Genomic DNA, 22,095 nt, shown 5'->3' on the forward strand with positions numbered 1-22,095 from the left:
TTCGTTAACTATAGAGCCGGGTCGCCCCTTACACTACCTTTGTTACCACGAACTGTTTGATTAAGAAGATGCTCTTTTGTAAGGACTCTCAAATAGTCCTGCCATTTTTTGTTATTCGGTTAGCTATGTAGCTTCCAACTTTTCCCACAATATCTGAAACCTTTTCCACAATGGCTGAAAACCTTCTATTGCCTTATCTTATCGATTTGATTCACATGAGACAAAATTCCCACAATATCTGAAACCTTTTCCACAATGGCTGAAAACCTTCTATTGCCTTATCTTATCGATTTGATTCATATGAGACAAATTTTTCACCATTATTGTTTTACGAACAAAGATCAACGAAGAACAAGCTCCACGGACAAAACTGGTTTTACGCGGAAAAAATGTAATTTTTTCAAGTTTTAAGAGGAGAAAAATCAACCTGCAACTAGTTTCTTGAAGAAGAAATAAAAACTTGACGTGTTTCTCGTAGACATAAATCCGCATGCATTAAGTTTCTAGAAGAAATAATCCACATGCAACAAATTTACCGAAAAAAAAAATCAGCAGGCATCATGTTTCACGAGAAAAAATATCAGCATAAATTAAGGTTCACGAGCAAAAATCAGAATGCAACAAGTTGCACGAACAAAACCGTTTTCACCAGGAAAAAACCAATGTGAAAGTTTCGTGAAGAGAAAAATTAACATGTAACAAGTTTCAAGAAGAAGAAGAAAAAATGCATAAAATTTCTCTCAGAACTAAATAGTCAATAAGAACTAAGTCAATAGTGACTGGAGGGCAATAACAAGCAAATCTTTGAAATATAAAAATATTTCAATGGTTTCAAATATAAAAGATTCATCAAGTTTATTGTTACCTGTCAATTGCAACGAGCCACAGAAAATGTCCCTCATTTTCGAAAAAGGAGGGAACAATTACTAAAGTCAAAGAATTTTAATGGAAACCATGCCATTTTATTCAGCGTGCCAGAGAGCCCCGATGTAGAGGTTTCAAGCTCTTATTGGCAAAAATTTAGAATTTTGTATTTTTTTTTTACAGAAAAAAAAACACGGATGCATGTTTATTTTTTTTTTCAGGGATATTGAACAGTCTGGTTCTGGAAAATTGGGAGAGGGTTCATTCAAACAGAAAAAAAAAATCTAGTTTTTTTTTAAGTGACCAAAAATATTGAAGGACAACTAGCCCCCCTCTCGCGCCTCTTTATCATAACTTGGGCACCCCCAGGAACTACCTACCAACATAAAGTGGGTCTTCTAAGAAATCTTCCAATAGATAAAAACTCCTGAAATGGAATGAAAATTCACCCCCCTTAATTTGAGATAATAATAATGATACGAAAGAATGTTTAAAATAAAGGAAAATAATCATTTAAAAAACAAAATTTAGAAGAAATCGCCGTGTTTCAAAGTACTATTTGGTTTCAAGTATATCATAAAACCCTTGCGTATTAGAAAAAAAACTTTGCAGAAACGCTAAATCAATATCCTCTTTAAATTAAAAATTAGAAATCAAATTTGATTGATTACGACACTTGCTAGAGAGGATTGCAGACATCTCCTGTTTATTCTCTAATGCTATGCTGCTTTGTTTCCAGGAGCTGTAAATAGCAATGTAAATTAGACCTACGTTTCCCGGGCAACGTGAAGTGTTGCGGCAACCTTTGTCCGGCTTCGCCGACTAAATTGTTGCAAGAGCAACATTTTGGTTTTGTTTTTTCGCTATCGATCAGTAATCACATTACCAAAGGCTATTCCTCAGCGTTGAAAAAACAACAATCAAATAGTATCGAAAGAAGGGACTAAATTGACTTTGCTGCCAGTTGAAGTTTATCCTTTTCAATCGTAGACATCGTGACGGATGAAAACTCGGAACAATATCTTATAAAATCTAATTGTTGTTACAAGGCTATCCCTAACTTTTCAGGATCAAAATACCGTAGATGACATTCTATCAATTATTACGACTATCTTATTGTTTTACATTCTCGTTTGTGCTTGTTTCTTCACTATCTGTTAAATGATGAAGTTGTCAACCTATCAAAGTTTTTAAAACAGTATGTTCAAATAAGAACGGAATCAGTTATCACATGACCAAAGGCTATTCCTCAGTGTTGAAAAACAACAACTACAAAATAATATCGAAAGAAGGGACTAAATTGACTTTGCAGCCAGCTGAACTTTATCCTTTTCAATCGTAGACATCGTGAGGGATGAAAACTTGGAACAATATATTATATAATCTAGTTGGTATTATAAAGCAATACGGAACTTTTTAGGATTAAAACAACATTGGCGACACTAATTATTACGAATCTACCTCATTGTTTTACGTTATTGTTTGTACCAGTTGCGTAAACACTTAATTCTGTCATATTTAAGGATATCGAATACAATATGCACCGATCTGCACAAATTTCTAGCCCAAAGTGAACAGATTCTTACTTACAAGTCCCTCTCCCGTAATAGATATCAAGTTCACCGGAAACAAATAAATGGGTACACCAACTAGCAAAAGTTGTAAGCCCATCGTCGCTGAAGATAATTGTAGCCCAGCAGCCGATTATTACTTACAAGGACCCTACATGTCTCACCATTGGAACTAAATTGGCTTAACCATAAAATACACCGGAAACAAATAATAGGTACAACAACTAGCAAAAGTGGCAAACCCCTCATTGCCGAAGATGTTTATGAGCTGACAGCCGTTTCTCACCCAAAGTGAGCCGATTCTTAAATAAGTCCCTCTCCTGTGATAGGCATCAAGTTCACCGGAAACAAATAAATGGGTACACCCACTAGCATAGTTGCAAACACCTCGTCGCTGAAGTTACCTGTAGCCTAACAGCAGATTATTACTTACAAGTCCCCTACATGTCTTATCGCTGGAACCAAATTGGTTTTACCACCAAATACACTGGAAACAAATAATAGATACACCAACTAGCAAAAGTTGCTAACCCTCATTGCCGAAGGTGATTATTACCTAACAGCCGACTGTTCCTTACAAGTCCTCTATATGTCTCACAATTTGTCTCAACCTAGATTTTGTTTCAGTGGGTACCTTACTACTGAAGTTGTCAACCCCTTGAAACTTTCAAACTGGTATACCTCATTAATGAATTTTTGTACCAAAAAATGGTTGTCGTATTCTTTGATCAGCACATCAAGAGCTATCGATTGCCGTCAAAAAAAAATTCTATCTGTCTTTGTTCAAAAGTTGATTTTTTTTTTTACGTAGGCCAACTTTCTAACGTCACCACTAAGAAAGTATTAAGGATAAGCTCCAATTTCTTTAGCAATGAGAGAACATTTAAAGTTTATTACACATCTGATACCATTTCTCTACCGCAATCCCAAGTCCGAAAAACCGAATGATAAACTCAGCTGAAATCACGAACAGAAATGGGAAGAAACAATTTATGGCAGCACTTTCGGACCCGTGGGAAAATGCCACATTTTTGCTTCTGTAAATTTTTCTATTTATCACTCAAAGAAGGTATATTGGTTGTAGGGCCGGGTAACTGCCGCATATATTTAACACTTATAGATTTTAGTCTATCTTCAATTCGAAAGTGGTGCCTGCCTGCTTACCTGCTAGAACGGAGCTTTTCTCTCGAAAGCAGAAACATGGTTTGATGAAACGAAAGCTTGGCTGCACAACTTCAGATACTCCTCTCTGACATAGGCTATATAACTCTACTTCACTTCGCAAACCATAGGCTCTGGCTCGTGGACAAGCAAAGGCCATCCTTTTTGCCCCAGGCAATAGTTCTGCGGAGCTTTCCAAAATGTAATGTCATGTTCATCAATCTAGCATGAGGTCTACACTTTCCGTAAAAACCGCACAGGTTAGACCCTTACCAGTTTCTAGGAATTAGCTCTAGTGTTGCTCTAGTAACAAAAACGAGACCTACGTTGCCCGGGCAACGTGAAGTGTTGCGGCAACCTTTGTCTGGCTTCGCCGACTAAAGTGTTGCGAGAGCAACACTTTGGTTTTGTTTCTTCGCTATCAATCAGTAATCACACGATCAAAGGCTATTCCTCAGCGTTGAAAAAACAACAACAAAATAATATCAAAAGAAGGGACTAAATTGACTTTGCAGCCAGTTGAACTTTATTATTTTCAATCGTAGACATCGTGACGGATGAAAACTCGGAATAATATCTTATATAATCTAGTTGGTATTATAAAGCTATCCATAACTTTTCAGGATCACAATACCATGTCAAATACACTGAAAAAAAAAACGGGGCAAAACCAAAGTGTTGCTCTCGCAACACAATTACCACTATAAATATTGTAAATTAGTAGGCCCGTGGTTCAGCCTGTACGCTATTTTGTCAGAAGTTTCTAATTCTATGAGAGGACTGCTGGAACATTTTAATTGCGACCTAGTTTTGTATTGAGTCTGTTATGTGACTTATAAATCAAAAATGGATGATATTTTTTAAATGTTATCCCTTCTGTGAAATTTTAGAAAATAATGGTGTCGCATTGGGTTGAAAAAGATATTATGGCATGCTCTTTGGCTGGTGTGTCTCCCAGGTAGAAATCGGTTGTCTATCGGGGGAAGGTAGGGTCTTAAAATTAGGTTAAGGAATACCCCTCTTGACCACATGTGTGTGTATGGGGGGGGTATGTATCCTAGCCAGAAAACAATGCCTTAAAATTGTTGCATGGGCCTAAAACTAATTTAAATGTTAGATCAGCAAATTTCAAACTAGTTTCAGGAAGACATATGTTAAAAAAGACAAAGGGTATGAGAAATATCCCAGGTGGTCATATGGGATATTGTCATATAAAACCATGCCCACAGCCGCTAAAAAAGAGATTGGACCTGCTTCATAGGAGTTGCCGTCTGAAGGACCTGACAAAAAGGAATTGTAAGCTTTGGATAATGTAAGCTTTGAATTGTAAGCTTCGGGAGGGGCTTACATGTAGATACTAGTACTTATGTACATACTAGTACTGGGCAAAGCTCCAAAATAAAGCTGAGACCTTGCGTAGATACTATGTTTTTAGGTTAATAGGTGAGATCTATGAACCTAAGCCTTGGATAGATATTCTGAGTTCACCATTGGATTCCTCATGGTCTGATTAGGTGGGTTCCACTCCTAACTCAAATTCGATTTTTTGTGTAGATACTAGGTTTTGTCGGAGGACAGCCGTATAGGCAACGTTATAGCGTTGCCTCTGAATAAATATCTCTGCGATGCCCCAGTAGCCTGATAGCCCCACTACTCAAGAATTATAAGCAAAAGTGACATTTTTAGTGCCATGCGAGAATTTGCTGGTGGTAGATACTATAAAAAACATGTAAATATTTAAAATACCCAATAAGCACTCTATCCACACTGCTCCTGATACTGCAGTCGCTATTACTATTATTGCTACGACTACTACTGGTGAGGCTAAGAGTAGGAAGTTGAAACTGTCAGGGAATACATAGGGGCAATGATACAAAAACTCTGTACAAGCAGGTTGTCAAAAGCACGTATCAGCAGTTTCCCAAGAATGACCTAGGGTATTAAGTTGTATTTTTCAGGACAAATTAAGGGTAATGTTGGACTAGACAAAATGTGCATACTGCTTCAACTATTTAAGCTGCTGCTGCTATCATAACTGCTTCAACTTCTACTAGTACTGCTGAAGCTAAAGGTATTACAGTGAAATTTTAGGGAATTAAGAAAAGGATAATGAACTAAATTGAAACATCCTTGGTGAATGCAGGCCATTAAAAAACTGCATCTCAGGAACAGCTCAAAGATAGGGTATAAGATGAAAACTATAGAAATATCATTTTTTTTGAACGTTAGTTCTCATTTTTAATTCGAATCTCTTACAGTTCTTTGAAAAAAAATCATACTAAATTACCATTTCTTATTTATTCTATTTTAGTCCGTTATATGTATTTGTGCGTTATAAAGTTCTTTTTCTGGAGAAGAGTGTTTGCGTTATGTGTAATAGGTATGTCTTTTTATGGCACTTGGTCAAGTGACATATAACGATCATTAATTCTGTCGGTCTGTCTGTCCCAGTTTTTCTACTTTAGGCACTTCCAGGTAAGCTAGGACGGTGACATTTGGCAGGCGTATCAGGAACTACTACAGATTAAATTAGAAATTGTTGTTTCCCTGATTTGACCATCTGGGGGGGGGGAGTTGGGGAACGGTTAAATTGGAAAAATTAGATTGGAAAATCTGCCCTATTTGGGGGAGTTGGGGGGAGGGTTAATTCTGAAAAATTAGAAAAAATGACGTATTTTAATTTACGAAGGGGTGATCGGGTCTTCATGAAACTTCATATTTAGAAGGACATCGTAACTTAGATCTCTGATTTTAAATTCCAACCGGATCCAGCGTCATTGGGGGAGGGGGGCAGTTGGGAGCGGGACTGGAAATCTTAGAAAATACTTAAATCGGAGAGATCAGGATGAACCTGGGTGGGAAGAATAAAAATAAGGTCAAGATACTTGACTGACATAACCAGGCCGGATCCGCTCTCTTTGGTGGAGCTGTGGGCGGGAATAATTCGGAAAAATTAGAAAAAATGAGGTATTTGTAACTTTCGAACGGGTGATCAGATTGAATGAAATTAGATATTTAGAAGGATCTTGTGCTTTAGGGCTCTTATTTTATATTCCGAACAGATCCTGTGACATTGGGGAAACTGGAATTCTTAGAAAACGTGAAAATTGGGGTATCTTTATCTTACGAATAAGTGATCGGATCTTATGTCTCGGATGCTCTATTTTTGACTCGAACTGGATTCGGAACATACAGAGTTGGAGGGGGGAAACAGAAATCTTGGAAAACGCTTAGAGTGGAGAGATCAGGATGAAACTTGATGGTAAGAATAAGCACAAGTTCTAGATACGTGATTGACATAATTGGAACGGATCTGTTCTGTTTGGAGGAGCTGGGGTGTGTTAATTTGGAAAATTAGAAAAATTGAGGTATTTATAACTTAAGAATGAGTGACCGGATCTTAATGAAACTTAATATTTAGAATGAAATCATGTCTCAGACCTCTTATTTCAAATTCTGACCAGATCTGTTGACATTGGGGGAAGTTGGAGGAAAAATCAGAAATCTTGGAAATCGCTTAGAGTGGAGGAATCGAAATGAAGCTTGGTGGGTAGAATAAGTGAATGTCGTAGATACGTGACCGGATCTTAATGAAATTTAATATTCAGAAGGAACTCATGTCTCTGAGCTCTTGTTTCAAATCCCGACCAGATCTGTCGACATTGGGGGGAGTTGGAGGGGGAAATCCCATATCTTGGAAAATGCTTAGAGTGGAGGAGTCGGGATGAAGCTTGGTGGGTAGAATAAGCGAATGTCGTAGATACGTAATTGATGTAACCGTACTGGATTAGCTTTTTTTTGGGGGGGAGGGATTTAGGGGGTTGGGTTCAGTGCTTTGGCGAGTTTGATGCTTCTGGACGTGCTAGGACGATGAAAATTGGTAGGCGTGTCAGGGAGCTTCACAAATTGACTTGATTAAGTCATTTTCCTTGATTCGACCATCTTGGAGGCTGAAGGGAGAGGAAAAATCAGAAAAAATTAGGTATTTATAAATTACAAGTGGGTGATCGTATCTTAATGAATTTTGATATTTGGAAGGACATCGTGACTCAGAACTCTTATTTTAAATCTCGACTGGCATTAAGCCGCAGATTTTCCTTTTAAATCAATCTATTTATTCTTAGAATTTTGTTAGAGCTCATACCATTTGGGCTCTTGGCTCTTCTGGCCTCGTCACAAGTACCATATGAGCTCTTAACTCTTGTTTTTATTTGAGTGATCCATAAAGCAACATTCAAAATCATCAGTTGTATTAGCAGAAATGATAAATTTAATTTAAATAAACTACAAACTTGTTGGAAAGAAAACTTGACAAACTCTTACTACGATTAAATCAATAGAAATACAGCGCATGCTCCAAATTCCTAGAAAACTATCATGGACGAGAGAGAGTAGAGAGAGGATATCTAGTTTTGTTGGACCTTTATATATTCATTTAAGATGTGTTTATAACAAACTAAACTGTTAGTGAAACCTATTTAAGTAGCAAATACACAAATAATACACAAATTAATGGAATTCAGCGAGTTTCAGTGATGTCTGCAGTTGTTTTGAACAAGTGAAAATGTGTTTTGTAGCTTTTAAATTGAGTATAAATTAAAGCGATGATTCTAGTTACGCTCCTTTCTTGGATAATAGTTGTCACCAAAGTGTGAGTAACAGGTTGAGGAAATCTCTAATCAGGGCTAACTCTTAATATGAAGTTAAGTCTCCCCTTTTCCTCAGTGTAACCCAACACCTAATGTTTTGCTGCCTTGTAATTTGACAGGAATTACAATGTCAGTTGTGCAATAACACACGAATTGCCTAGTCCAGAATTCACAGCAAACATACCAACTTTACAAACAAATATTTAGAGACAAAACTGGCACCACCAGTGCTGATCACTAGCTCTAAGAAATGAGAAATTAATATTCTATATGTAACACTGACAGTATGTAAACATTTGTCAATTGATCCCCTTCTTCAGTTAAACAATATCACCAAACAACAAAGAATAAACCAACAGCAAACTAATATTTCGAGTCAATAAAGGAGAGTGACCTTTTTCTCCCCAATATTCTCCAAAGCGGGTGGCTTACACCGTTTCTAGGTAAAAATAAAGCTCAAATTGTGATAAGTGTTGGCCAGTATATAGTAAAAGCCAGATTAAAAGCCCAATTAAACCTATTCCTAGCAGCCCATCCCATATGCTATTAGTACCAGCAAGTGAAACAAATTACTTACATAGTGATATCCAACAGCGAGTGGTTGCTAGTGGCATCCGTATTCAACATGATACAGTCAAACAAGGACTACAGCACCTTATAGAAGCAATAAATTCTAATTTATGGAAGTACTACTAGCTCAACTGTAATCCTTGGGACCATTATTTCCAATGCAATATCCAGGTCAACCTCTATTACCTTAAATGATTTTTATGGCCTCAAGGTAAGCTTTAAAAACTTCTTTTTTCTTGAGCAGAGGAGGGAAAATCATTAAGATCGGATTACCCGTTCATAAGTCACAAATACTTCATTTTTCTCATTTTTCCGAATTAATCGCCCCCCCCCCACTCCACCAAAGAGAGCGGATCCGTTCCGGTTGTTTCCGTCACATATCTTGGACTTGTGCTTATTCTTCCAACCTAGCTTCATCCTGATCTCTCGACATTCAGCGTTTTCCAGTCCCCCCTAATAACACTGGATCAGGTAGGGATTTAAAATAAGGGACCTGAGTTACGAGTTTCTTCTAAATATTAAATTTCATTAAGATCCGATCATTCGGAGAGAGCGGATCCGTTCTTGTTATGTCAATCATGTATCTAGGACTTGTGCTTATTTTTCACACCCAGTTTTATCCCGATCCCTCCACTATATGTGTTTTCCAAGATTTTAGGCCCCCCCCCCCCAACTCACCGTTGTGTCACCGGATCCAGTCGGAATTTAAAATAAGAGCTCTGACACACAATATCCTTCGAAACATAAAATTTCATTAAGATCCAATCACTCCTTTGTAATTTAAAAATACCTCGATTTTTCTAATTTTTCATAATTACCACCCCCACCCCCAACTCCCCCAAGGAGAGTGGATCCGTTCCGGTTATGTCAATCACATATCTAGAACTTGTGCTTATTTTCCCACCAAGTTTCATCCCGATCCCTCCACTCTGAGCGTTTTCCAAGATTTTAGGTTTCCCCCTCAATCCCCCCCCCCATATCATCGGATCTGGTTGGGATTTAAAATAAGAGCTCTGATACACGATATCCTTCCAAAAATCAAATTTCATTAAGATCCCATGACCCGTTCGTAAGTTAAAAATGCGTCGTTTTTTCTATCTTCCGATTTAACCGGCCCCCAATACCTCCCCCCCCCCCCATATGGCCGAATCGGGAAAACAACTATTTTTAATTTAATCTGGTCTGGTCCCAGATATACCTGACAAATTTTATCGTCCTAGCTTACCTGGAAGTGCCTGAAGTAGCAAAACCGGGACAGACAGACGGACAGAATTTGCGATCGCTATATGTTACTTGGTAGATATCAAGTGCCATAAAAACAACAACGCTATTACATAAATGCCCTATTCAGGACTTATTTTTAGTAATACACGGAAAAATAATGCAATCGCACACACTAGATGACAACGAAGCTTTTTCCCACTTCTAAAAAATACCCATTCTCTTTGAGTCAAGTCACAAGCATTCAAAACTCAACTCTTGGGTTATAGGCAAAGTAACTGTTACTCCGACAGTACTTTTTCGCCATCTTTCTTATTACCGTGCTACCAATCAACAGACTGCTAAGTTTAGTGACGTTTCTTTGCGAATCTCCGGAGCTTATACAGTTTTATGGCACTAGGTATTAACCAAGTGACATATAGCGATCGCAAATTCTGTTGGTCTCTCTGTCTGTTCCGGTTTTGCTACTTTAGGCACTTCCAGGTAAAAATCAAGGAATCAAACGCGAAAACCGAGGTATCTTAAGAATGGGTGATCGGATCTTAATGAAAGTTGCTATATAGAAGAATCTTAAGTCTCAGATGCTTGATTTTCAATTTGAATCGGATCCAGAGACATAGAGGGTTGGAGGAGGGAAACAGAAATATTGGAAAACGCTTAGAATGGAGAGATCGGGATGGAACTTGATGGAAAGAATAAGCACAAGCCATAGACACGTGATTGACATAATTGGTACGGATCCGTCCTCTTTGGGGGAGCTGAGGGATTGTTAATTTGGAAAAATTAGAAAAATTGAGGTATGTTTAAGTTAAGAGCGGGCGACCGGATCTTAATAAAATTTGAAATTTGAAAGGAACTCATGTCTCAGAGCTCTTATTTCAAATGCTGACCAGATCTGTTGACATTGGGGGGAGTTGGAGAGGGAAAGTAGAAATCTTGGAAAAGGCTTATAAATGTCGTAGATACGTGATTGACGTAACCCGACTGGATCTGCTCTTTTTGGGGGAGTTAGATTGCGGGGTTCAGTGCTTTGGTGCTTCTGGACGTACTAGGACGATGAAAATTTGTAGGCGTGTCAGGGAGCTCCACAAATTGACTTAATAAAGTCGTTTTCCCCGATTCGACCATCCGGAGGACTGAAGGAAGAGGAAAAATTAGAAAAATTGAGGTATTTTTAACTCACGAGTGAGTGGTCGGATCTTAATGAATTTTTATATTTGGAAGAACCTCGTGCCTCAGAGCTCTTATTTTAAATCTCGACCGGCATTAAGCCTCCGACTTTCCTTTTAAAGCAATCTATTGATTCTTTGAATTTTGCTAGAGCTCATACCATATGAGCTGTTGGCTCTTCCGATCTTGTCACAAGTGCCTTATGAGCTCTTAGCTCTTGCTTTTATGGCACTTGGTATTAACCAAGTGACATATAGCGATCGCAAATTCTGTTGGTCTGTCCCGGTTTTGCTACTTTAGGCACTTCCAGGTAAGCTAGGAAGTTGAAATTTGACAGGCGTATCTGGGACCAGACCAGATTAAATTAGAAAAAGTCCTTTTCTCGATTTGACCATATGGGGGGGGGGGTTGGAGGCCGACTGATTTGGAAAAGATAGAAAAAACGAAGTATTTTTAACTTACGAACGGGCGATGTTGATGTTTGGAAGGATATCGTGTCTCAGAGCTCTTATTTTGAATCCCGACTAGATCCGGTGACATTGGGGGGAGTTAGAGGGGGGGAACCTAAAATCTTGGAAAACGCTTAGAGAGGAGTGATCGGGATGAAACTTGGTGAGTAAAATAAGCAGAAGTCCTACATACGTGATTGACATAACCGGAATGTATCTGTTCTATTTGGGGGAGGTAGAAGGGGGGAGGGGTAATTCTGAAAAATTAGAAAAAATGAGGCATTTTTAACTTACAAAGGAGTGATCGGATCTTAATGAAATTTGAAGTTTGAAAGGATATTGTGTCTCAGAGCTCTTGTTTTAAATCCCGACCAGATCTGGTGACATTGGGGGAAGTGGAGGGGGGGTACCTAAAATCTTGGAAAATGCTTAAGAGTGGAGGGATCGGGATAAAACATGGTTGGAAAAAAGTCCTAGATACGTGATTGACATAACCAGAACGGATCCACTCTCCTTGGGGGAGTATTGGGAACCATGCTAAGAAAAAATTCACAATAATGCATAAAAATTGCAGCTAACAGATCTTGCGTGGAACCCCCCTATATTTACCCCCCCCCCCCCCCTTAACCCTTTAAGTACTGAATTATGAAATCGATAGGAAAAAAAATATTTGAAGGATGTTTCTAGATGAAAAAAATCACTGAACTCGAATATGGAGTCAAATTTTCGGTATCTGGTTCAGGGTTCGAGATCCGTCATGTCCTTTTAAAAGGACATCCGTCTTTAGTGGAGTATTTTTTCAAATAATGCCATGTATTTTTGTATCAGACAAAACTAGTAACTACTACAAAAGTAAAAAAGAGTTCATCTCCTGTGGTAGGAGAGAAAACAGTTCCTCTCGTGAACAAGGCACAGCGTAATTCAAAGGTACATGCTACACAGGATTTTTGTATTCCTCTGACAAATTTTGCAGCGTTTTTTATCGTTCTGAACTCAGGTAAATGGTTGTACCCGTCACGATGCCCGTCTGTAGGGGGGGGGTAGGCTCTGTCAATTTTTCAACTCTCCAGTCGACGTTTCCCATACAAAACCGTTCATTTCCTTTTCTTCCATCAGTTCGCATCCTGAAAAACGGTTCTGACGAATAGTCCGAACCCAATCATATCCAGTCTCCTTCAGATGAACGACAAGGCCTACGCTTGAAAACAAATTGTCGAAAAATATCTTGGGCCCCGCTTTGGGTTCCAGGGATCTCAAGAGCTCATAACAACATCTCCACCAAGACCAAAGGGCCCAGCTTCCACAGTTCCTCGGCCTTGGTAAATTTCGGTGTTATACATGCTCCCCCTACTTCGAGCTTAAGTAAATACTTTGAGCCCCCACTTGTGCAGCTTGTTTTGGAGATGCAGACACATAACAGATCTTCCCTTGAATGGGATAATCTGTTCATCTGTAATGTGTCTTTCTTCAGGCTCAGTTCTCATCAAATTTTCTTGCAGCAGGTCAACTATGGGCCTAACCTTGAACAGACGATCATGTCCAGGATCTGTTTTTGGCTTGCACTTACTGTTGTCATTGAAGTGCAAGTACCCTCGGATCAATGCGAGACTGTCTCGGGACATCTTTCCAGAGACGAGAGTATTGTTCAGCTCTTTCTCCCAACAGAGCTTGTAGCTAGGCAATGTTATTATTCCAATGTAGAGAGTTATTGAAAGGTAAGAGTAAATCTCTTGTTTAGTCGACATCGATGAATTTGTTTTCCTTCGTCATTGCATAGCGATTCGCCTCTAACAATGTCTTATCAGTCATTTCATCAGAGAAAAACATAGAAACATATTCGGCTGGGGACACGGACTCTGTTGGTGGGGGAGTATATGCACCTAGGCTATAACTTGCTGATATTCAATGTAAGGTTCGAAGTCCTTGTAACCACTTGCATTAGCCCCTATTTCGTCGGTTTACCTTTTTGGCTCAAGGCTGCTGATCTTGTTGCCCTGTCAGAGCTATTAGAGGGCCAAGAGCTAGTAAAGGGCCCACGTTCTTCAAAATCATCGGACTCAAGAAAGTTATCGGGAGGGGGGCTGTCTCATATCGGTCCCAGCAGCGTTAACTCGTAGAAGTCGGTTAGTTTGGGGTTGACAGTGATGGGTGACAGAATGCATTGGTTTCATGTAATTTAGACGATATACTTACACTTTAGGGGGATGAGGGTTGGCGGTAGTGTAGGGGGGATCCACGAAAAATGTGTTAGCTAAAGCCATTGTGCATATTATGAAATGTTATCTTAACATATTTCCCCCTCTAGGCTTATACCCCTAAGCTGTAACCATTGCTGACGAAATTGGGATTCCTTAAAAAGCAAAATCCTGCGGATGTAACTGTTCCAGTCATCTCTGCAGTCAGCACAGTAAAGGGAATATATTATTACACTGTGGCAGTCTTCAATGACAATTTTACATTCATAGACTTAACTATTGACTTTTAATTACTTCCCATTTCTTTTGGGCACAGACAACCCGGAACGCTCACCTGCTTAAAAGGCCGCCTTTTTGAAATGCGCAATTCAAATACGTATTTAAAACGTTTTCCACGAATTTGATGAGCAGAATCAGAAGTCAAAACAGACAAAGAATCAATGTCAAAAGATAAGGATAAAATTGTAACTGAAGTGTATGAAAAAATTCCTACCTATAAAGAACGATATCGATAATCCAAAAGGGCAAGGTAATCATTTTTGATTTTATTCTTAAGTCGGGTGTCGGATATTTCGATAGTCTTGCAGGCTCAAAGGACTGCAGGTACATACACAGGCTCTTGGCTGGTTTTTAGGGAGGGGGGGTAATTAACTTAAAAACAACAAAAATTGGTCGTATTAGTCTAAGGCCTCTTGAAAGAAAATTACTGGTACTTGTGTAATAACTACCAAATAATAAAACTTGGGCTATATATTTTCAAATTAGGGGAGAGAGAAGATATCTCAGAAATGGGTTAAAAACCTAACCTTATCCCATCCCCTTGATGTGCAAATATTTGCCCCAAATCATACAAGTCCAATGCATTCTGTCCCCTGTCATTTGTCCTTGTGGCTATGAAACTGGTTTGGTCAGATCGTACATTCAGCTAACATCTCGACTCTGGTATGTTACATAGTCCTAAATAAAAAATTATTTTATGGTCTTTCCAAACATCAGGGTGGTTCATCTGACACTACACCCCTCCCCCCTCTCTCCCGTTAGTTTATTTCAGCTTAGGGTAAATGTTTAGTTTGGTAAAATTCTAGTTAATTGACTTCTTGCTATCTCGGAAAGGGTTTAGGTTAGTTATATGTTTCCTAACCTAAACACTTCCTGAGATAGCAAGAAGTCAATTAACTAGAATTTTAACTCTAGTTTTGTTAAAAGTTGTCTTAAGTGCGTATAATACGTTGTCTAAAATGCATTGTCTGTTATACGCATATTGTTTCTCTGTTATTATTAGAGATAACTAATAATCTATTTGTTAGCTTTCTAAAATCGCCCTTCAAGGAAACTAAATATGCGTAAATTTGGCTTGCTTACAGGTAAAATTATCTATAGAGCAAAGCATATTAGTCCATGAGCCCCGTGGGCAGCGGGGTAAGGTCTGTATTCAATATTTATTCGACAGTGTAAAAAAAGAAAAAAAAACTCAAAAGAGGTTTATTAAATAAATATAGAACGAAATATATAAAAAAAAAACCAATTTATTCAAATAATAATAAAAAGATCAGTTTTTTTTATTCCAGTTAAACTTTTAAAACATGTATAATTTCCTTTTTTGTGATTAATAATACAGTGGCTCATTTAATCTTGGTCTAAGTGTCTGATGTCAAGTCTTTGTCGCTTATGAGTGTTCTAGATTTTCCAAAATGGTGTATACGTTAATGCCGTGAATGACCAGTCGACTGATGACTGCTGTGTATGAGGCTTCTTTGAATATGGCCAGTTCCTCTTCGGCCAGTAATTGGATGTCAGCAAACTGAAAAAAAAAAAAATCTTTTTTGTGTGTTTTCTCTCGTGAATGGGTTGCTATTGGGTCGACTTTTCGACAAGATCACAAGGACAAATATTTATTGGACAATTTCCTTGTGAACTACAACAAAACAAAAGCACAAGTCTTATTAGGAATAGTATTTCCATATGGATATGTTCTTAAAAAATATATTTTGAAAATAATGTATCTTTCTACTTGAAATTAGCGATTTTCTGGTTAGTGCTTGTCTCTATCCAGCTTTCCTGTTTTCCGACGCGGCGGCTTGGCGCAAACCATTTGAAAAGTGAACGCGACGTGGATAAAAAGTTGAATAACAAAGCAGATAAAGAAGTAAAAACAGAGGATTATTATATATCCATATATGTGAAAGAGCTGTCAGCTGACATTAAAGATTCCAGAAAACGTTGTATTGTGTGACGAGCAACTCGGCACAGCCGAAAAAGCGCTAAGAATACGTAGGCACTAAACGAAACAATATATTATGAAAACTAAACTAAGCAGGAGGGGTGCTTTAAAGTTCAGGTACGGTTTCATCATGTTATTAAATAAAAAAAACAAGTTTCTTTACTGCAGGTAAGGAGCGACATTAAAACTTAAAACGAGCGGAAGTTAGTCTTTAGCGTAAAGAGTGATGCATTGAGTAGGGGACAACCCCTTTCAATTCGGGATAATTTCTGTTCGTTTTGTTTTAATGTCGCTCTTTACTTGCAGTAAAAAAAAACTGGCTCACCGCACATGAATTATCAAAACGAATTCGCATTTATTTTTTTTTGTTAAATAATAAATAAATAATAATAATAACTTATTTATAACCCACAAAATACATTAAACTGTGGAGTTAACACACAAAAAAAAGAAAAAAAAAAAACATAACATAAATAAAATAACAGCATAACATCATACAACATAAATAAATTACCTCAATTCGAAAAACGGCCAAAGAGGGTCAAAAACACCAATCATTTGCTGAGTTTTAAGAGATATATCATTAGATAAATGTTTCAGTCGCGAGGGCGCATCAACGATGTCAAATTTAGAAACGAGTGTATGATTCCGATACCACCGAGGCAGACGCAGCAAATACTTACAATACTTAAAATATACTGAGTGTATTTTCTTTGTATCCTTCTTGCGAAGGAGGAAAGCAAAACCAGAAAGATAAAAAACAGCAGGGGCACAAAAACTAGAATAAAGACGGCCTAGTCCTTTTCGGTTATACCGACCACGATTTGGTGAAATTTTTCCGTAACCCACCCGCATACTTTTCAGCATGCTGGACGTAATAGCGGAGTAACTAGACGAGTGACGTGGAAAATGAGAGACCCAACAATTGAATACTAGCTGAACAAGGTATAGTTGAAGAACCCAAGCAAAGAGGTGATCCTAGTGGAGGACTCCCAAAACACAAAAACTCACATTTGGAGGCATTAACTGAAAGGCCTACTGTGGATAGTGCGACTGAAAGCCGGTCAAAGTTGGTAATTAGACTATGTTTTGTCCGGCTAAGAAGTAGAACATCATCTGCATATTTATGAAGACGTTGGAGACACGAAGCTAAAACACATTTAAATATACTCGGGGATAACACGGCCTAATGCCTTTTTTAACAGGAATATACTCCCCAACAGTACCATTCCACTTCACCCTAACTGAAGAATTAGCATACCAATACTTAAGCACGGAAACAATAGAAAGGTTAACACCTGAGGCTGCTAGAGAAAACAAAACATTTGAATGAATTACATTGTCAAAAGCACTAGATATGTCAACAGTCAAACAATATAGGGGATTTTTTTAGCAACAGCTTGTTTCATTAGCCGACCCACAATACGATGACCTTGAACGCAGCCCATACTTTTTCTAAAACCAAGCTGGAAGGGTGTAAAATTGCATTTGGAGTTAATGACCGGTAGCAGCACATATTCAGATAGCTTACTAACAACAAGGCATAGTGATAGGACGGTAATTAGAGCAAGCACTGGGGTCCTTACCCCTCTTGACTATGGGGGATATACAACCGGACAAACAACTATCTAGCACAACGGACTCTGCCAAACACATTTAAAACAATAACTGCAAATGCTTCAACAGTTTAGGACAATTATAAGCAAAAAACTTGAAGCAAAGACCATCACTATCGAGAGACTCAGACTTATTCATTTGTTTAAGAGCTCGGAGTATAACACCAGATTCCACCGATAAAACTTGAAATTGGTTGATACGAATTGGGAGGATTAAGTTGACAAGCTTTGTAAAATGATTTTGGAGATTTATATTAAATAAAAGCAACGTATTTTTATAATGAGAAACGAAGCCGCAAAGCCAAAGAGACGAATTAATTGGAGGTGAACACTTTACACTGTTTATAACACGATCCCAAGATTTCTTGTCACAAGGACCATCCCAGGCATTCAGTCTCGCTCTATGCAGGGAATATTTGTACTCTCGTTTGGTTTTCTGTTTTATTTGACGTACTGAACCAGAAGGAGGAGGATCACAGGCTATCCACATACGGAGCCAGAACTTAGCTTTTTGTTTAGCCATCTTCACTTTAGGATCAACTTTCCAAAAGGGATTGCGAGTACCCGTTCGCACACGCTCAGAGGGGACAGCTGTTTTAGCGGAAGACTTTAGACAAAACACTATTTGCTGATAATACGAGTTGATATCTATCCAAGTTGAAGTTGTACGTACAGATGTTTGCAATAAGTGGAAAGGCACTTTAATAGATGATAATAACTGGGACAATGTCAATACATAAAGTGGAACATTGGTATTATCCCAATTTAACTTTGAGAACCACTTGGGAAAGTTACGTTGTATAGAGTTCGCCATGGAGCAAGATAGTTGGCACGTGATTGGTAAATGATCGTCGTCGATTTTAGAGTCGTCCACAAGAACTATTGATGAAAGTAGAGTTGAATCCGACATAATTACATGATTTTCAAGGTTGGAAGTAAGACCACCACGATAGTGAATATAAGTAAATAGAAGATCTTTATCAGCAAGATGAAATCCTCCAGGTATTGAATAGAGAAAGATTTCAGATCGGTCAGAATTAGATAATAAGTCAGTATTCATGTCGCCGGCGAGAACCCATTCGGTATTTTGTTTTGAAAGGTCGCTAAGTAGTGTTCGTAGGTGATTACATGATTGTGAAAAACTAGACAATGACTGCACAGTCTTTTTATTACAGGAAAAATAAATGTTTATAAATGTGGTATCACCACATTTTATCGCTAAGATGTTAGCGTCACTTTGCAATAATATCGGCTGAGTTGTATGTCTGAAATAGATGGCCAGACCTCCTGATGGTCCACCACGGGTTTACGATTTTTATTACGTATATGAGGGGGTTTGCCCCCTCATCAATACCTCGCTCTTTACACCAAAACATGAATTTTGTCTCGATTCTTTAAAATGACCCCTGAATTACATAAGACGTCGAATAAATAAATGAAACTACTAAAAATAATTTAGTGTAGAATGAGGTATTGTAGTGTAGACAAAACCCCTTATATAAGTAATAATTTCTGTTCGTTTTAGGTTTTAATGCTGCTCCTTACTTCCAACTGAATTTTTTTCATTGTTTAATTTTTTTAAATCATTCTAGAAAATTATGCGCCCCCTTCATGGAAATTCTCTTCCCTCATGAAAAACTCTTCCATGGAATGATCTTTCCAAGTAGCAATCCGCCCCCGTCAACGTGAAAAAGTACCTCTGAAAACGTCTGTAGGCTTTCCAATAACCATTACTTTATGTAAACAATGGTCAAAGTTTGTAATTTGCAGCCCCTACCCCAGGAACTGTAGGGAATTAAGTCGTCCCGAAAGACAACTACTAAGTTTTTCGACTATGTTGAACAAAATAGTAATATCAAAATTTTGATCCGGTAGCTTTGGGGAAAATAAGCGTGAGAGGTGGCCTAGGTGCCCTCCAATTTTTTCAGTCACTTAAAAAGAGCAATAAAAAATTGAATTTCAGTTAGAATAAACCCTCTTGCGACATTCTAGGACCATTGGGTCGATACGATCACCCCTGAAAAAAAACACGTATCTGTGATCTGTCTTCTGGTAAAAAACACAAAATTCCATATTTTGGTTGATAGGAGATTGAAACTTCTACAGAAGAGTTCTCTGAAATGCTGAATCTGATAATGTGATTTTTGTTGAGATTCTATGACTTTTAGGAGGTGTTGTACCCTATTTTCTAAAATAAGGCAAATTTGCTCAGGCTCATAACTTTTGATGGTTAAGACTAAACTTGATTTAAAACCAGCATAGAAATGCGAGTCTTTTGTTGTAACTATTGGTATCAATATTCTATTTTTTAGAGTTTCGGTTACTATTGAGCCGGTCGCTCCTTACTACAGTTCTTTGCCAAGAATTGTTTCATTTTATTTCAATTGTTTGACAGTGCAAAACGGATACATCACCTGAATTCGCTATTATAGAAATATTTTAGCTGAGGTAACCGCTTTGCACTGTGAAAGAGGATTCGTAATCCACTTGGGCGGAAGGAATATTTACCATATTTGACAGTGTAAAACGGATATGTCAGCTGAATTTTATTAGACCAATATTTCGACTCTTTTTGACAATAGTCTTAGATAATTAATAGTATCGTCCAAAATGGAAAAAGATGACAAAAAAAGAAGAAAAAGGCCTAGCTGAAGTCCAAGCATTATTCTCCCTAGTCAAATCTGTTTCTGAGGCGGAAAATCGGTCAAAGACAAATTTTTAAGAAAATTCTAATTCAAAATGGAAGTTTTTTTTTATTTAATTTGCACTTAAAGCCAGTGTATGGATATTTGTTATGTATATTTACCTTCATTTCCGGTTTCCACCGTTGATTTGCTCGTTATGAGGAATTCTGGGATCCCACTCATCGTCATGCCGAGTTGAAAAATTGCGTTCTTAATTTTATCTTTTGCTTTTCTTCTAAGCGGAGGATGCCGAAATCAAACGTCTTAGGAAATATCCTAATATATTTCCACAATCTTTTTACAAACTCGAAAAAATTAACAAATTATAAGTGCTGAAAGAAATTAAGCGAAAAGCAAGCATAGAATGAAGCAATTAATGAATTCACAAAATCGTCTACCAACTAAACTAGATTCTAAAGAGTAAAGTAAAAAGCGATAAAACCGACCAAATTCGAAAATATTAGCTTCGACACTGCACCTGATTTAACAATGTCCTGGGAAAATGTACAAAACTCAAGTAGTGTTGAAGATAATACTAATACCTTGGCCTTCGTTTTGCCTTCAAGAAATTTTGAAAATGCTGATTCTATTTCCTGCTATGCAAATTCGATTTATAATCTTTTAATCACTTCAGACATCTTTCGGAACAGTTTAATGGCTGGGAGCTTCCGGAGCTTGACCTACAAAATGTGTTACGCATATTCGAATTGCAACAGACTGATATTAGCGTTACTTCTAAGCACTTGTGATTGAGACACCAGGTTGACGAAAATATTCAAAGAAAATTGTTTGGGGAACAAGGACAGCAAGATGCAAGTGAATTTCTGATTTGTTCCGTCAATGCTCTACCCGACACGTCTAATAGGAGAAGTTTATTCGACTTCAACGTCGAGACCAAGATAAGCTGTGTAACATGCAACTTGTTGAAACCTGATAAGAAGACTCATTCTGGAATTTTGTTGATTAATATTCCTCAAAAGCGAACTACTAGCTTAAATGAATATATCACAAAACATTTGCAGCAAGAGAATCTTTTCGATAGTATTTGTTCTTCCTGTAACACACAAGGATCGCTTCAAAAAACAGAAGTACTTTAAAGCAATAATGATTAACTATTCATATAACTAAATCGTTACTCTTTCGACAGACAAAGTAATTCTGTAGTAAAAAATGATGCTCGTCTTTACAAGATTAATTAAACAAAAAAAACAAGTTTTTTTTAAATGAAAGTAAGGAGCAGCATTAAAACTTAAAACGAACAGAAATTACTCCGTATATGAAAGGGGCTTTTCCTCCTCAACGTCCCGGTCTTTACGCTAAAGTTTGACTCTTTCTCTTAACTCTACATTTTAAAACAGTAAAAAACTTTAACGTAAAGAACGGGGCGTTGAGGAGGAAAAGCCCCTTTCATATACGGAGTATATATAATCTATATATATCTATGTATATATAATCTACTTTCTATGCGGAGTAATTTCTAATGTCACTCCTTACTTTCATTTAAAAAAACTTGTTTTTTTTTTTGTTTAATTTCTGGACGTTTTTGAATTAATGCATGTTTTGATCTTGGCTCTCCGCACAAATAATTAAAACGAAATTTGCATATTAATTCTTTGGGGCTAAATGGCTTTTTCATAGTTTTAATTGGAAGATTTTGAGAAAAAAGAATCGAGGGAGGAGGCCTAGTTGTCCTACCATTTTTTGATTACTTAAAAAGGCAACTA

The 22,095-nt window shown here is 37.6% G+C and overlaps 2 protein-coding genes and 1 long non-coding RNA gene across 14 annotated transcripts in view; 2 read left to right on the forward strand and 1 right to left on the reverse strand.

Annotated features, from left to right (window-relative positions):
- LOC136040389 (BTB/POZ domain-containing protein 6-like) overlaps nt 1-22,095 on the forward strand; it is a 396,184-nt gene that overhangs the window by 206,985 nt on the left and 167,104 nt on the right. The gene's annotated exons all lie outside the window — the stretch shown is intronic.
- The window catches only part of LOC136040387 (E3 ubiquitin-protein ligase RNF34-like), a 127,000-nt gene that overhangs the window by 27,657 nt on the left and 77,248 nt on the right, over nt 1-22,095 (forward strand). For 2 of the 9 annotated variants that reach the window (XM_065724651.1, XM_065724656.1), the window contains exon 1: nt 7,974-9,026. The exons of 5 other annotated variants lie outside the window; for them this stretch is intronic. Coding sequence is in view for 1 of the 4 variants with exons in the window: in XM_065724649.1 (XP_065580721.1) it covers nt 9,007-9,026 (20 nt within the window). In the remaining 3 variants the exon portion in view is untranslated. Of the gene's footprint in view, nt 1-7,972; nt 9,027-22,095 lie in introns of those variants that run through there. 2 more of the 9 variants (XM_065724649.1, XM_065724655.1) reach the window with 2 other exon arrangements.
- LOC136040388 (uncharacterized) overlaps nt 15,318-22,095 on the reverse strand; it is a 67,676-nt gene continuing 60,898 nt past the window's right edge. Inside the window, exon 3 of the long non-coding RNA XR_010620702.1 lies at nt 15,318-15,651. This is a non-coding gene — a long non-coding RNA (uncharacterized LOC136040388). The remainder of the gene's footprint in view (nt 15,652-22,095) is intronic.

The sequence above is a fragment of the Artemia franciscana genome, chromosome 20, assembly GCF_032884065.1.
Source record: "Artemia franciscana chromosome 20, ASM3288406v1, whole genome shotgun sequence".
NCBI classification, from domain to species: domain Eukaryota; kingdom Metazoa; phylum Arthropoda; class Branchiopoda; order Anostraca; family Artemiidae; genus Artemia; species Artemia franciscana.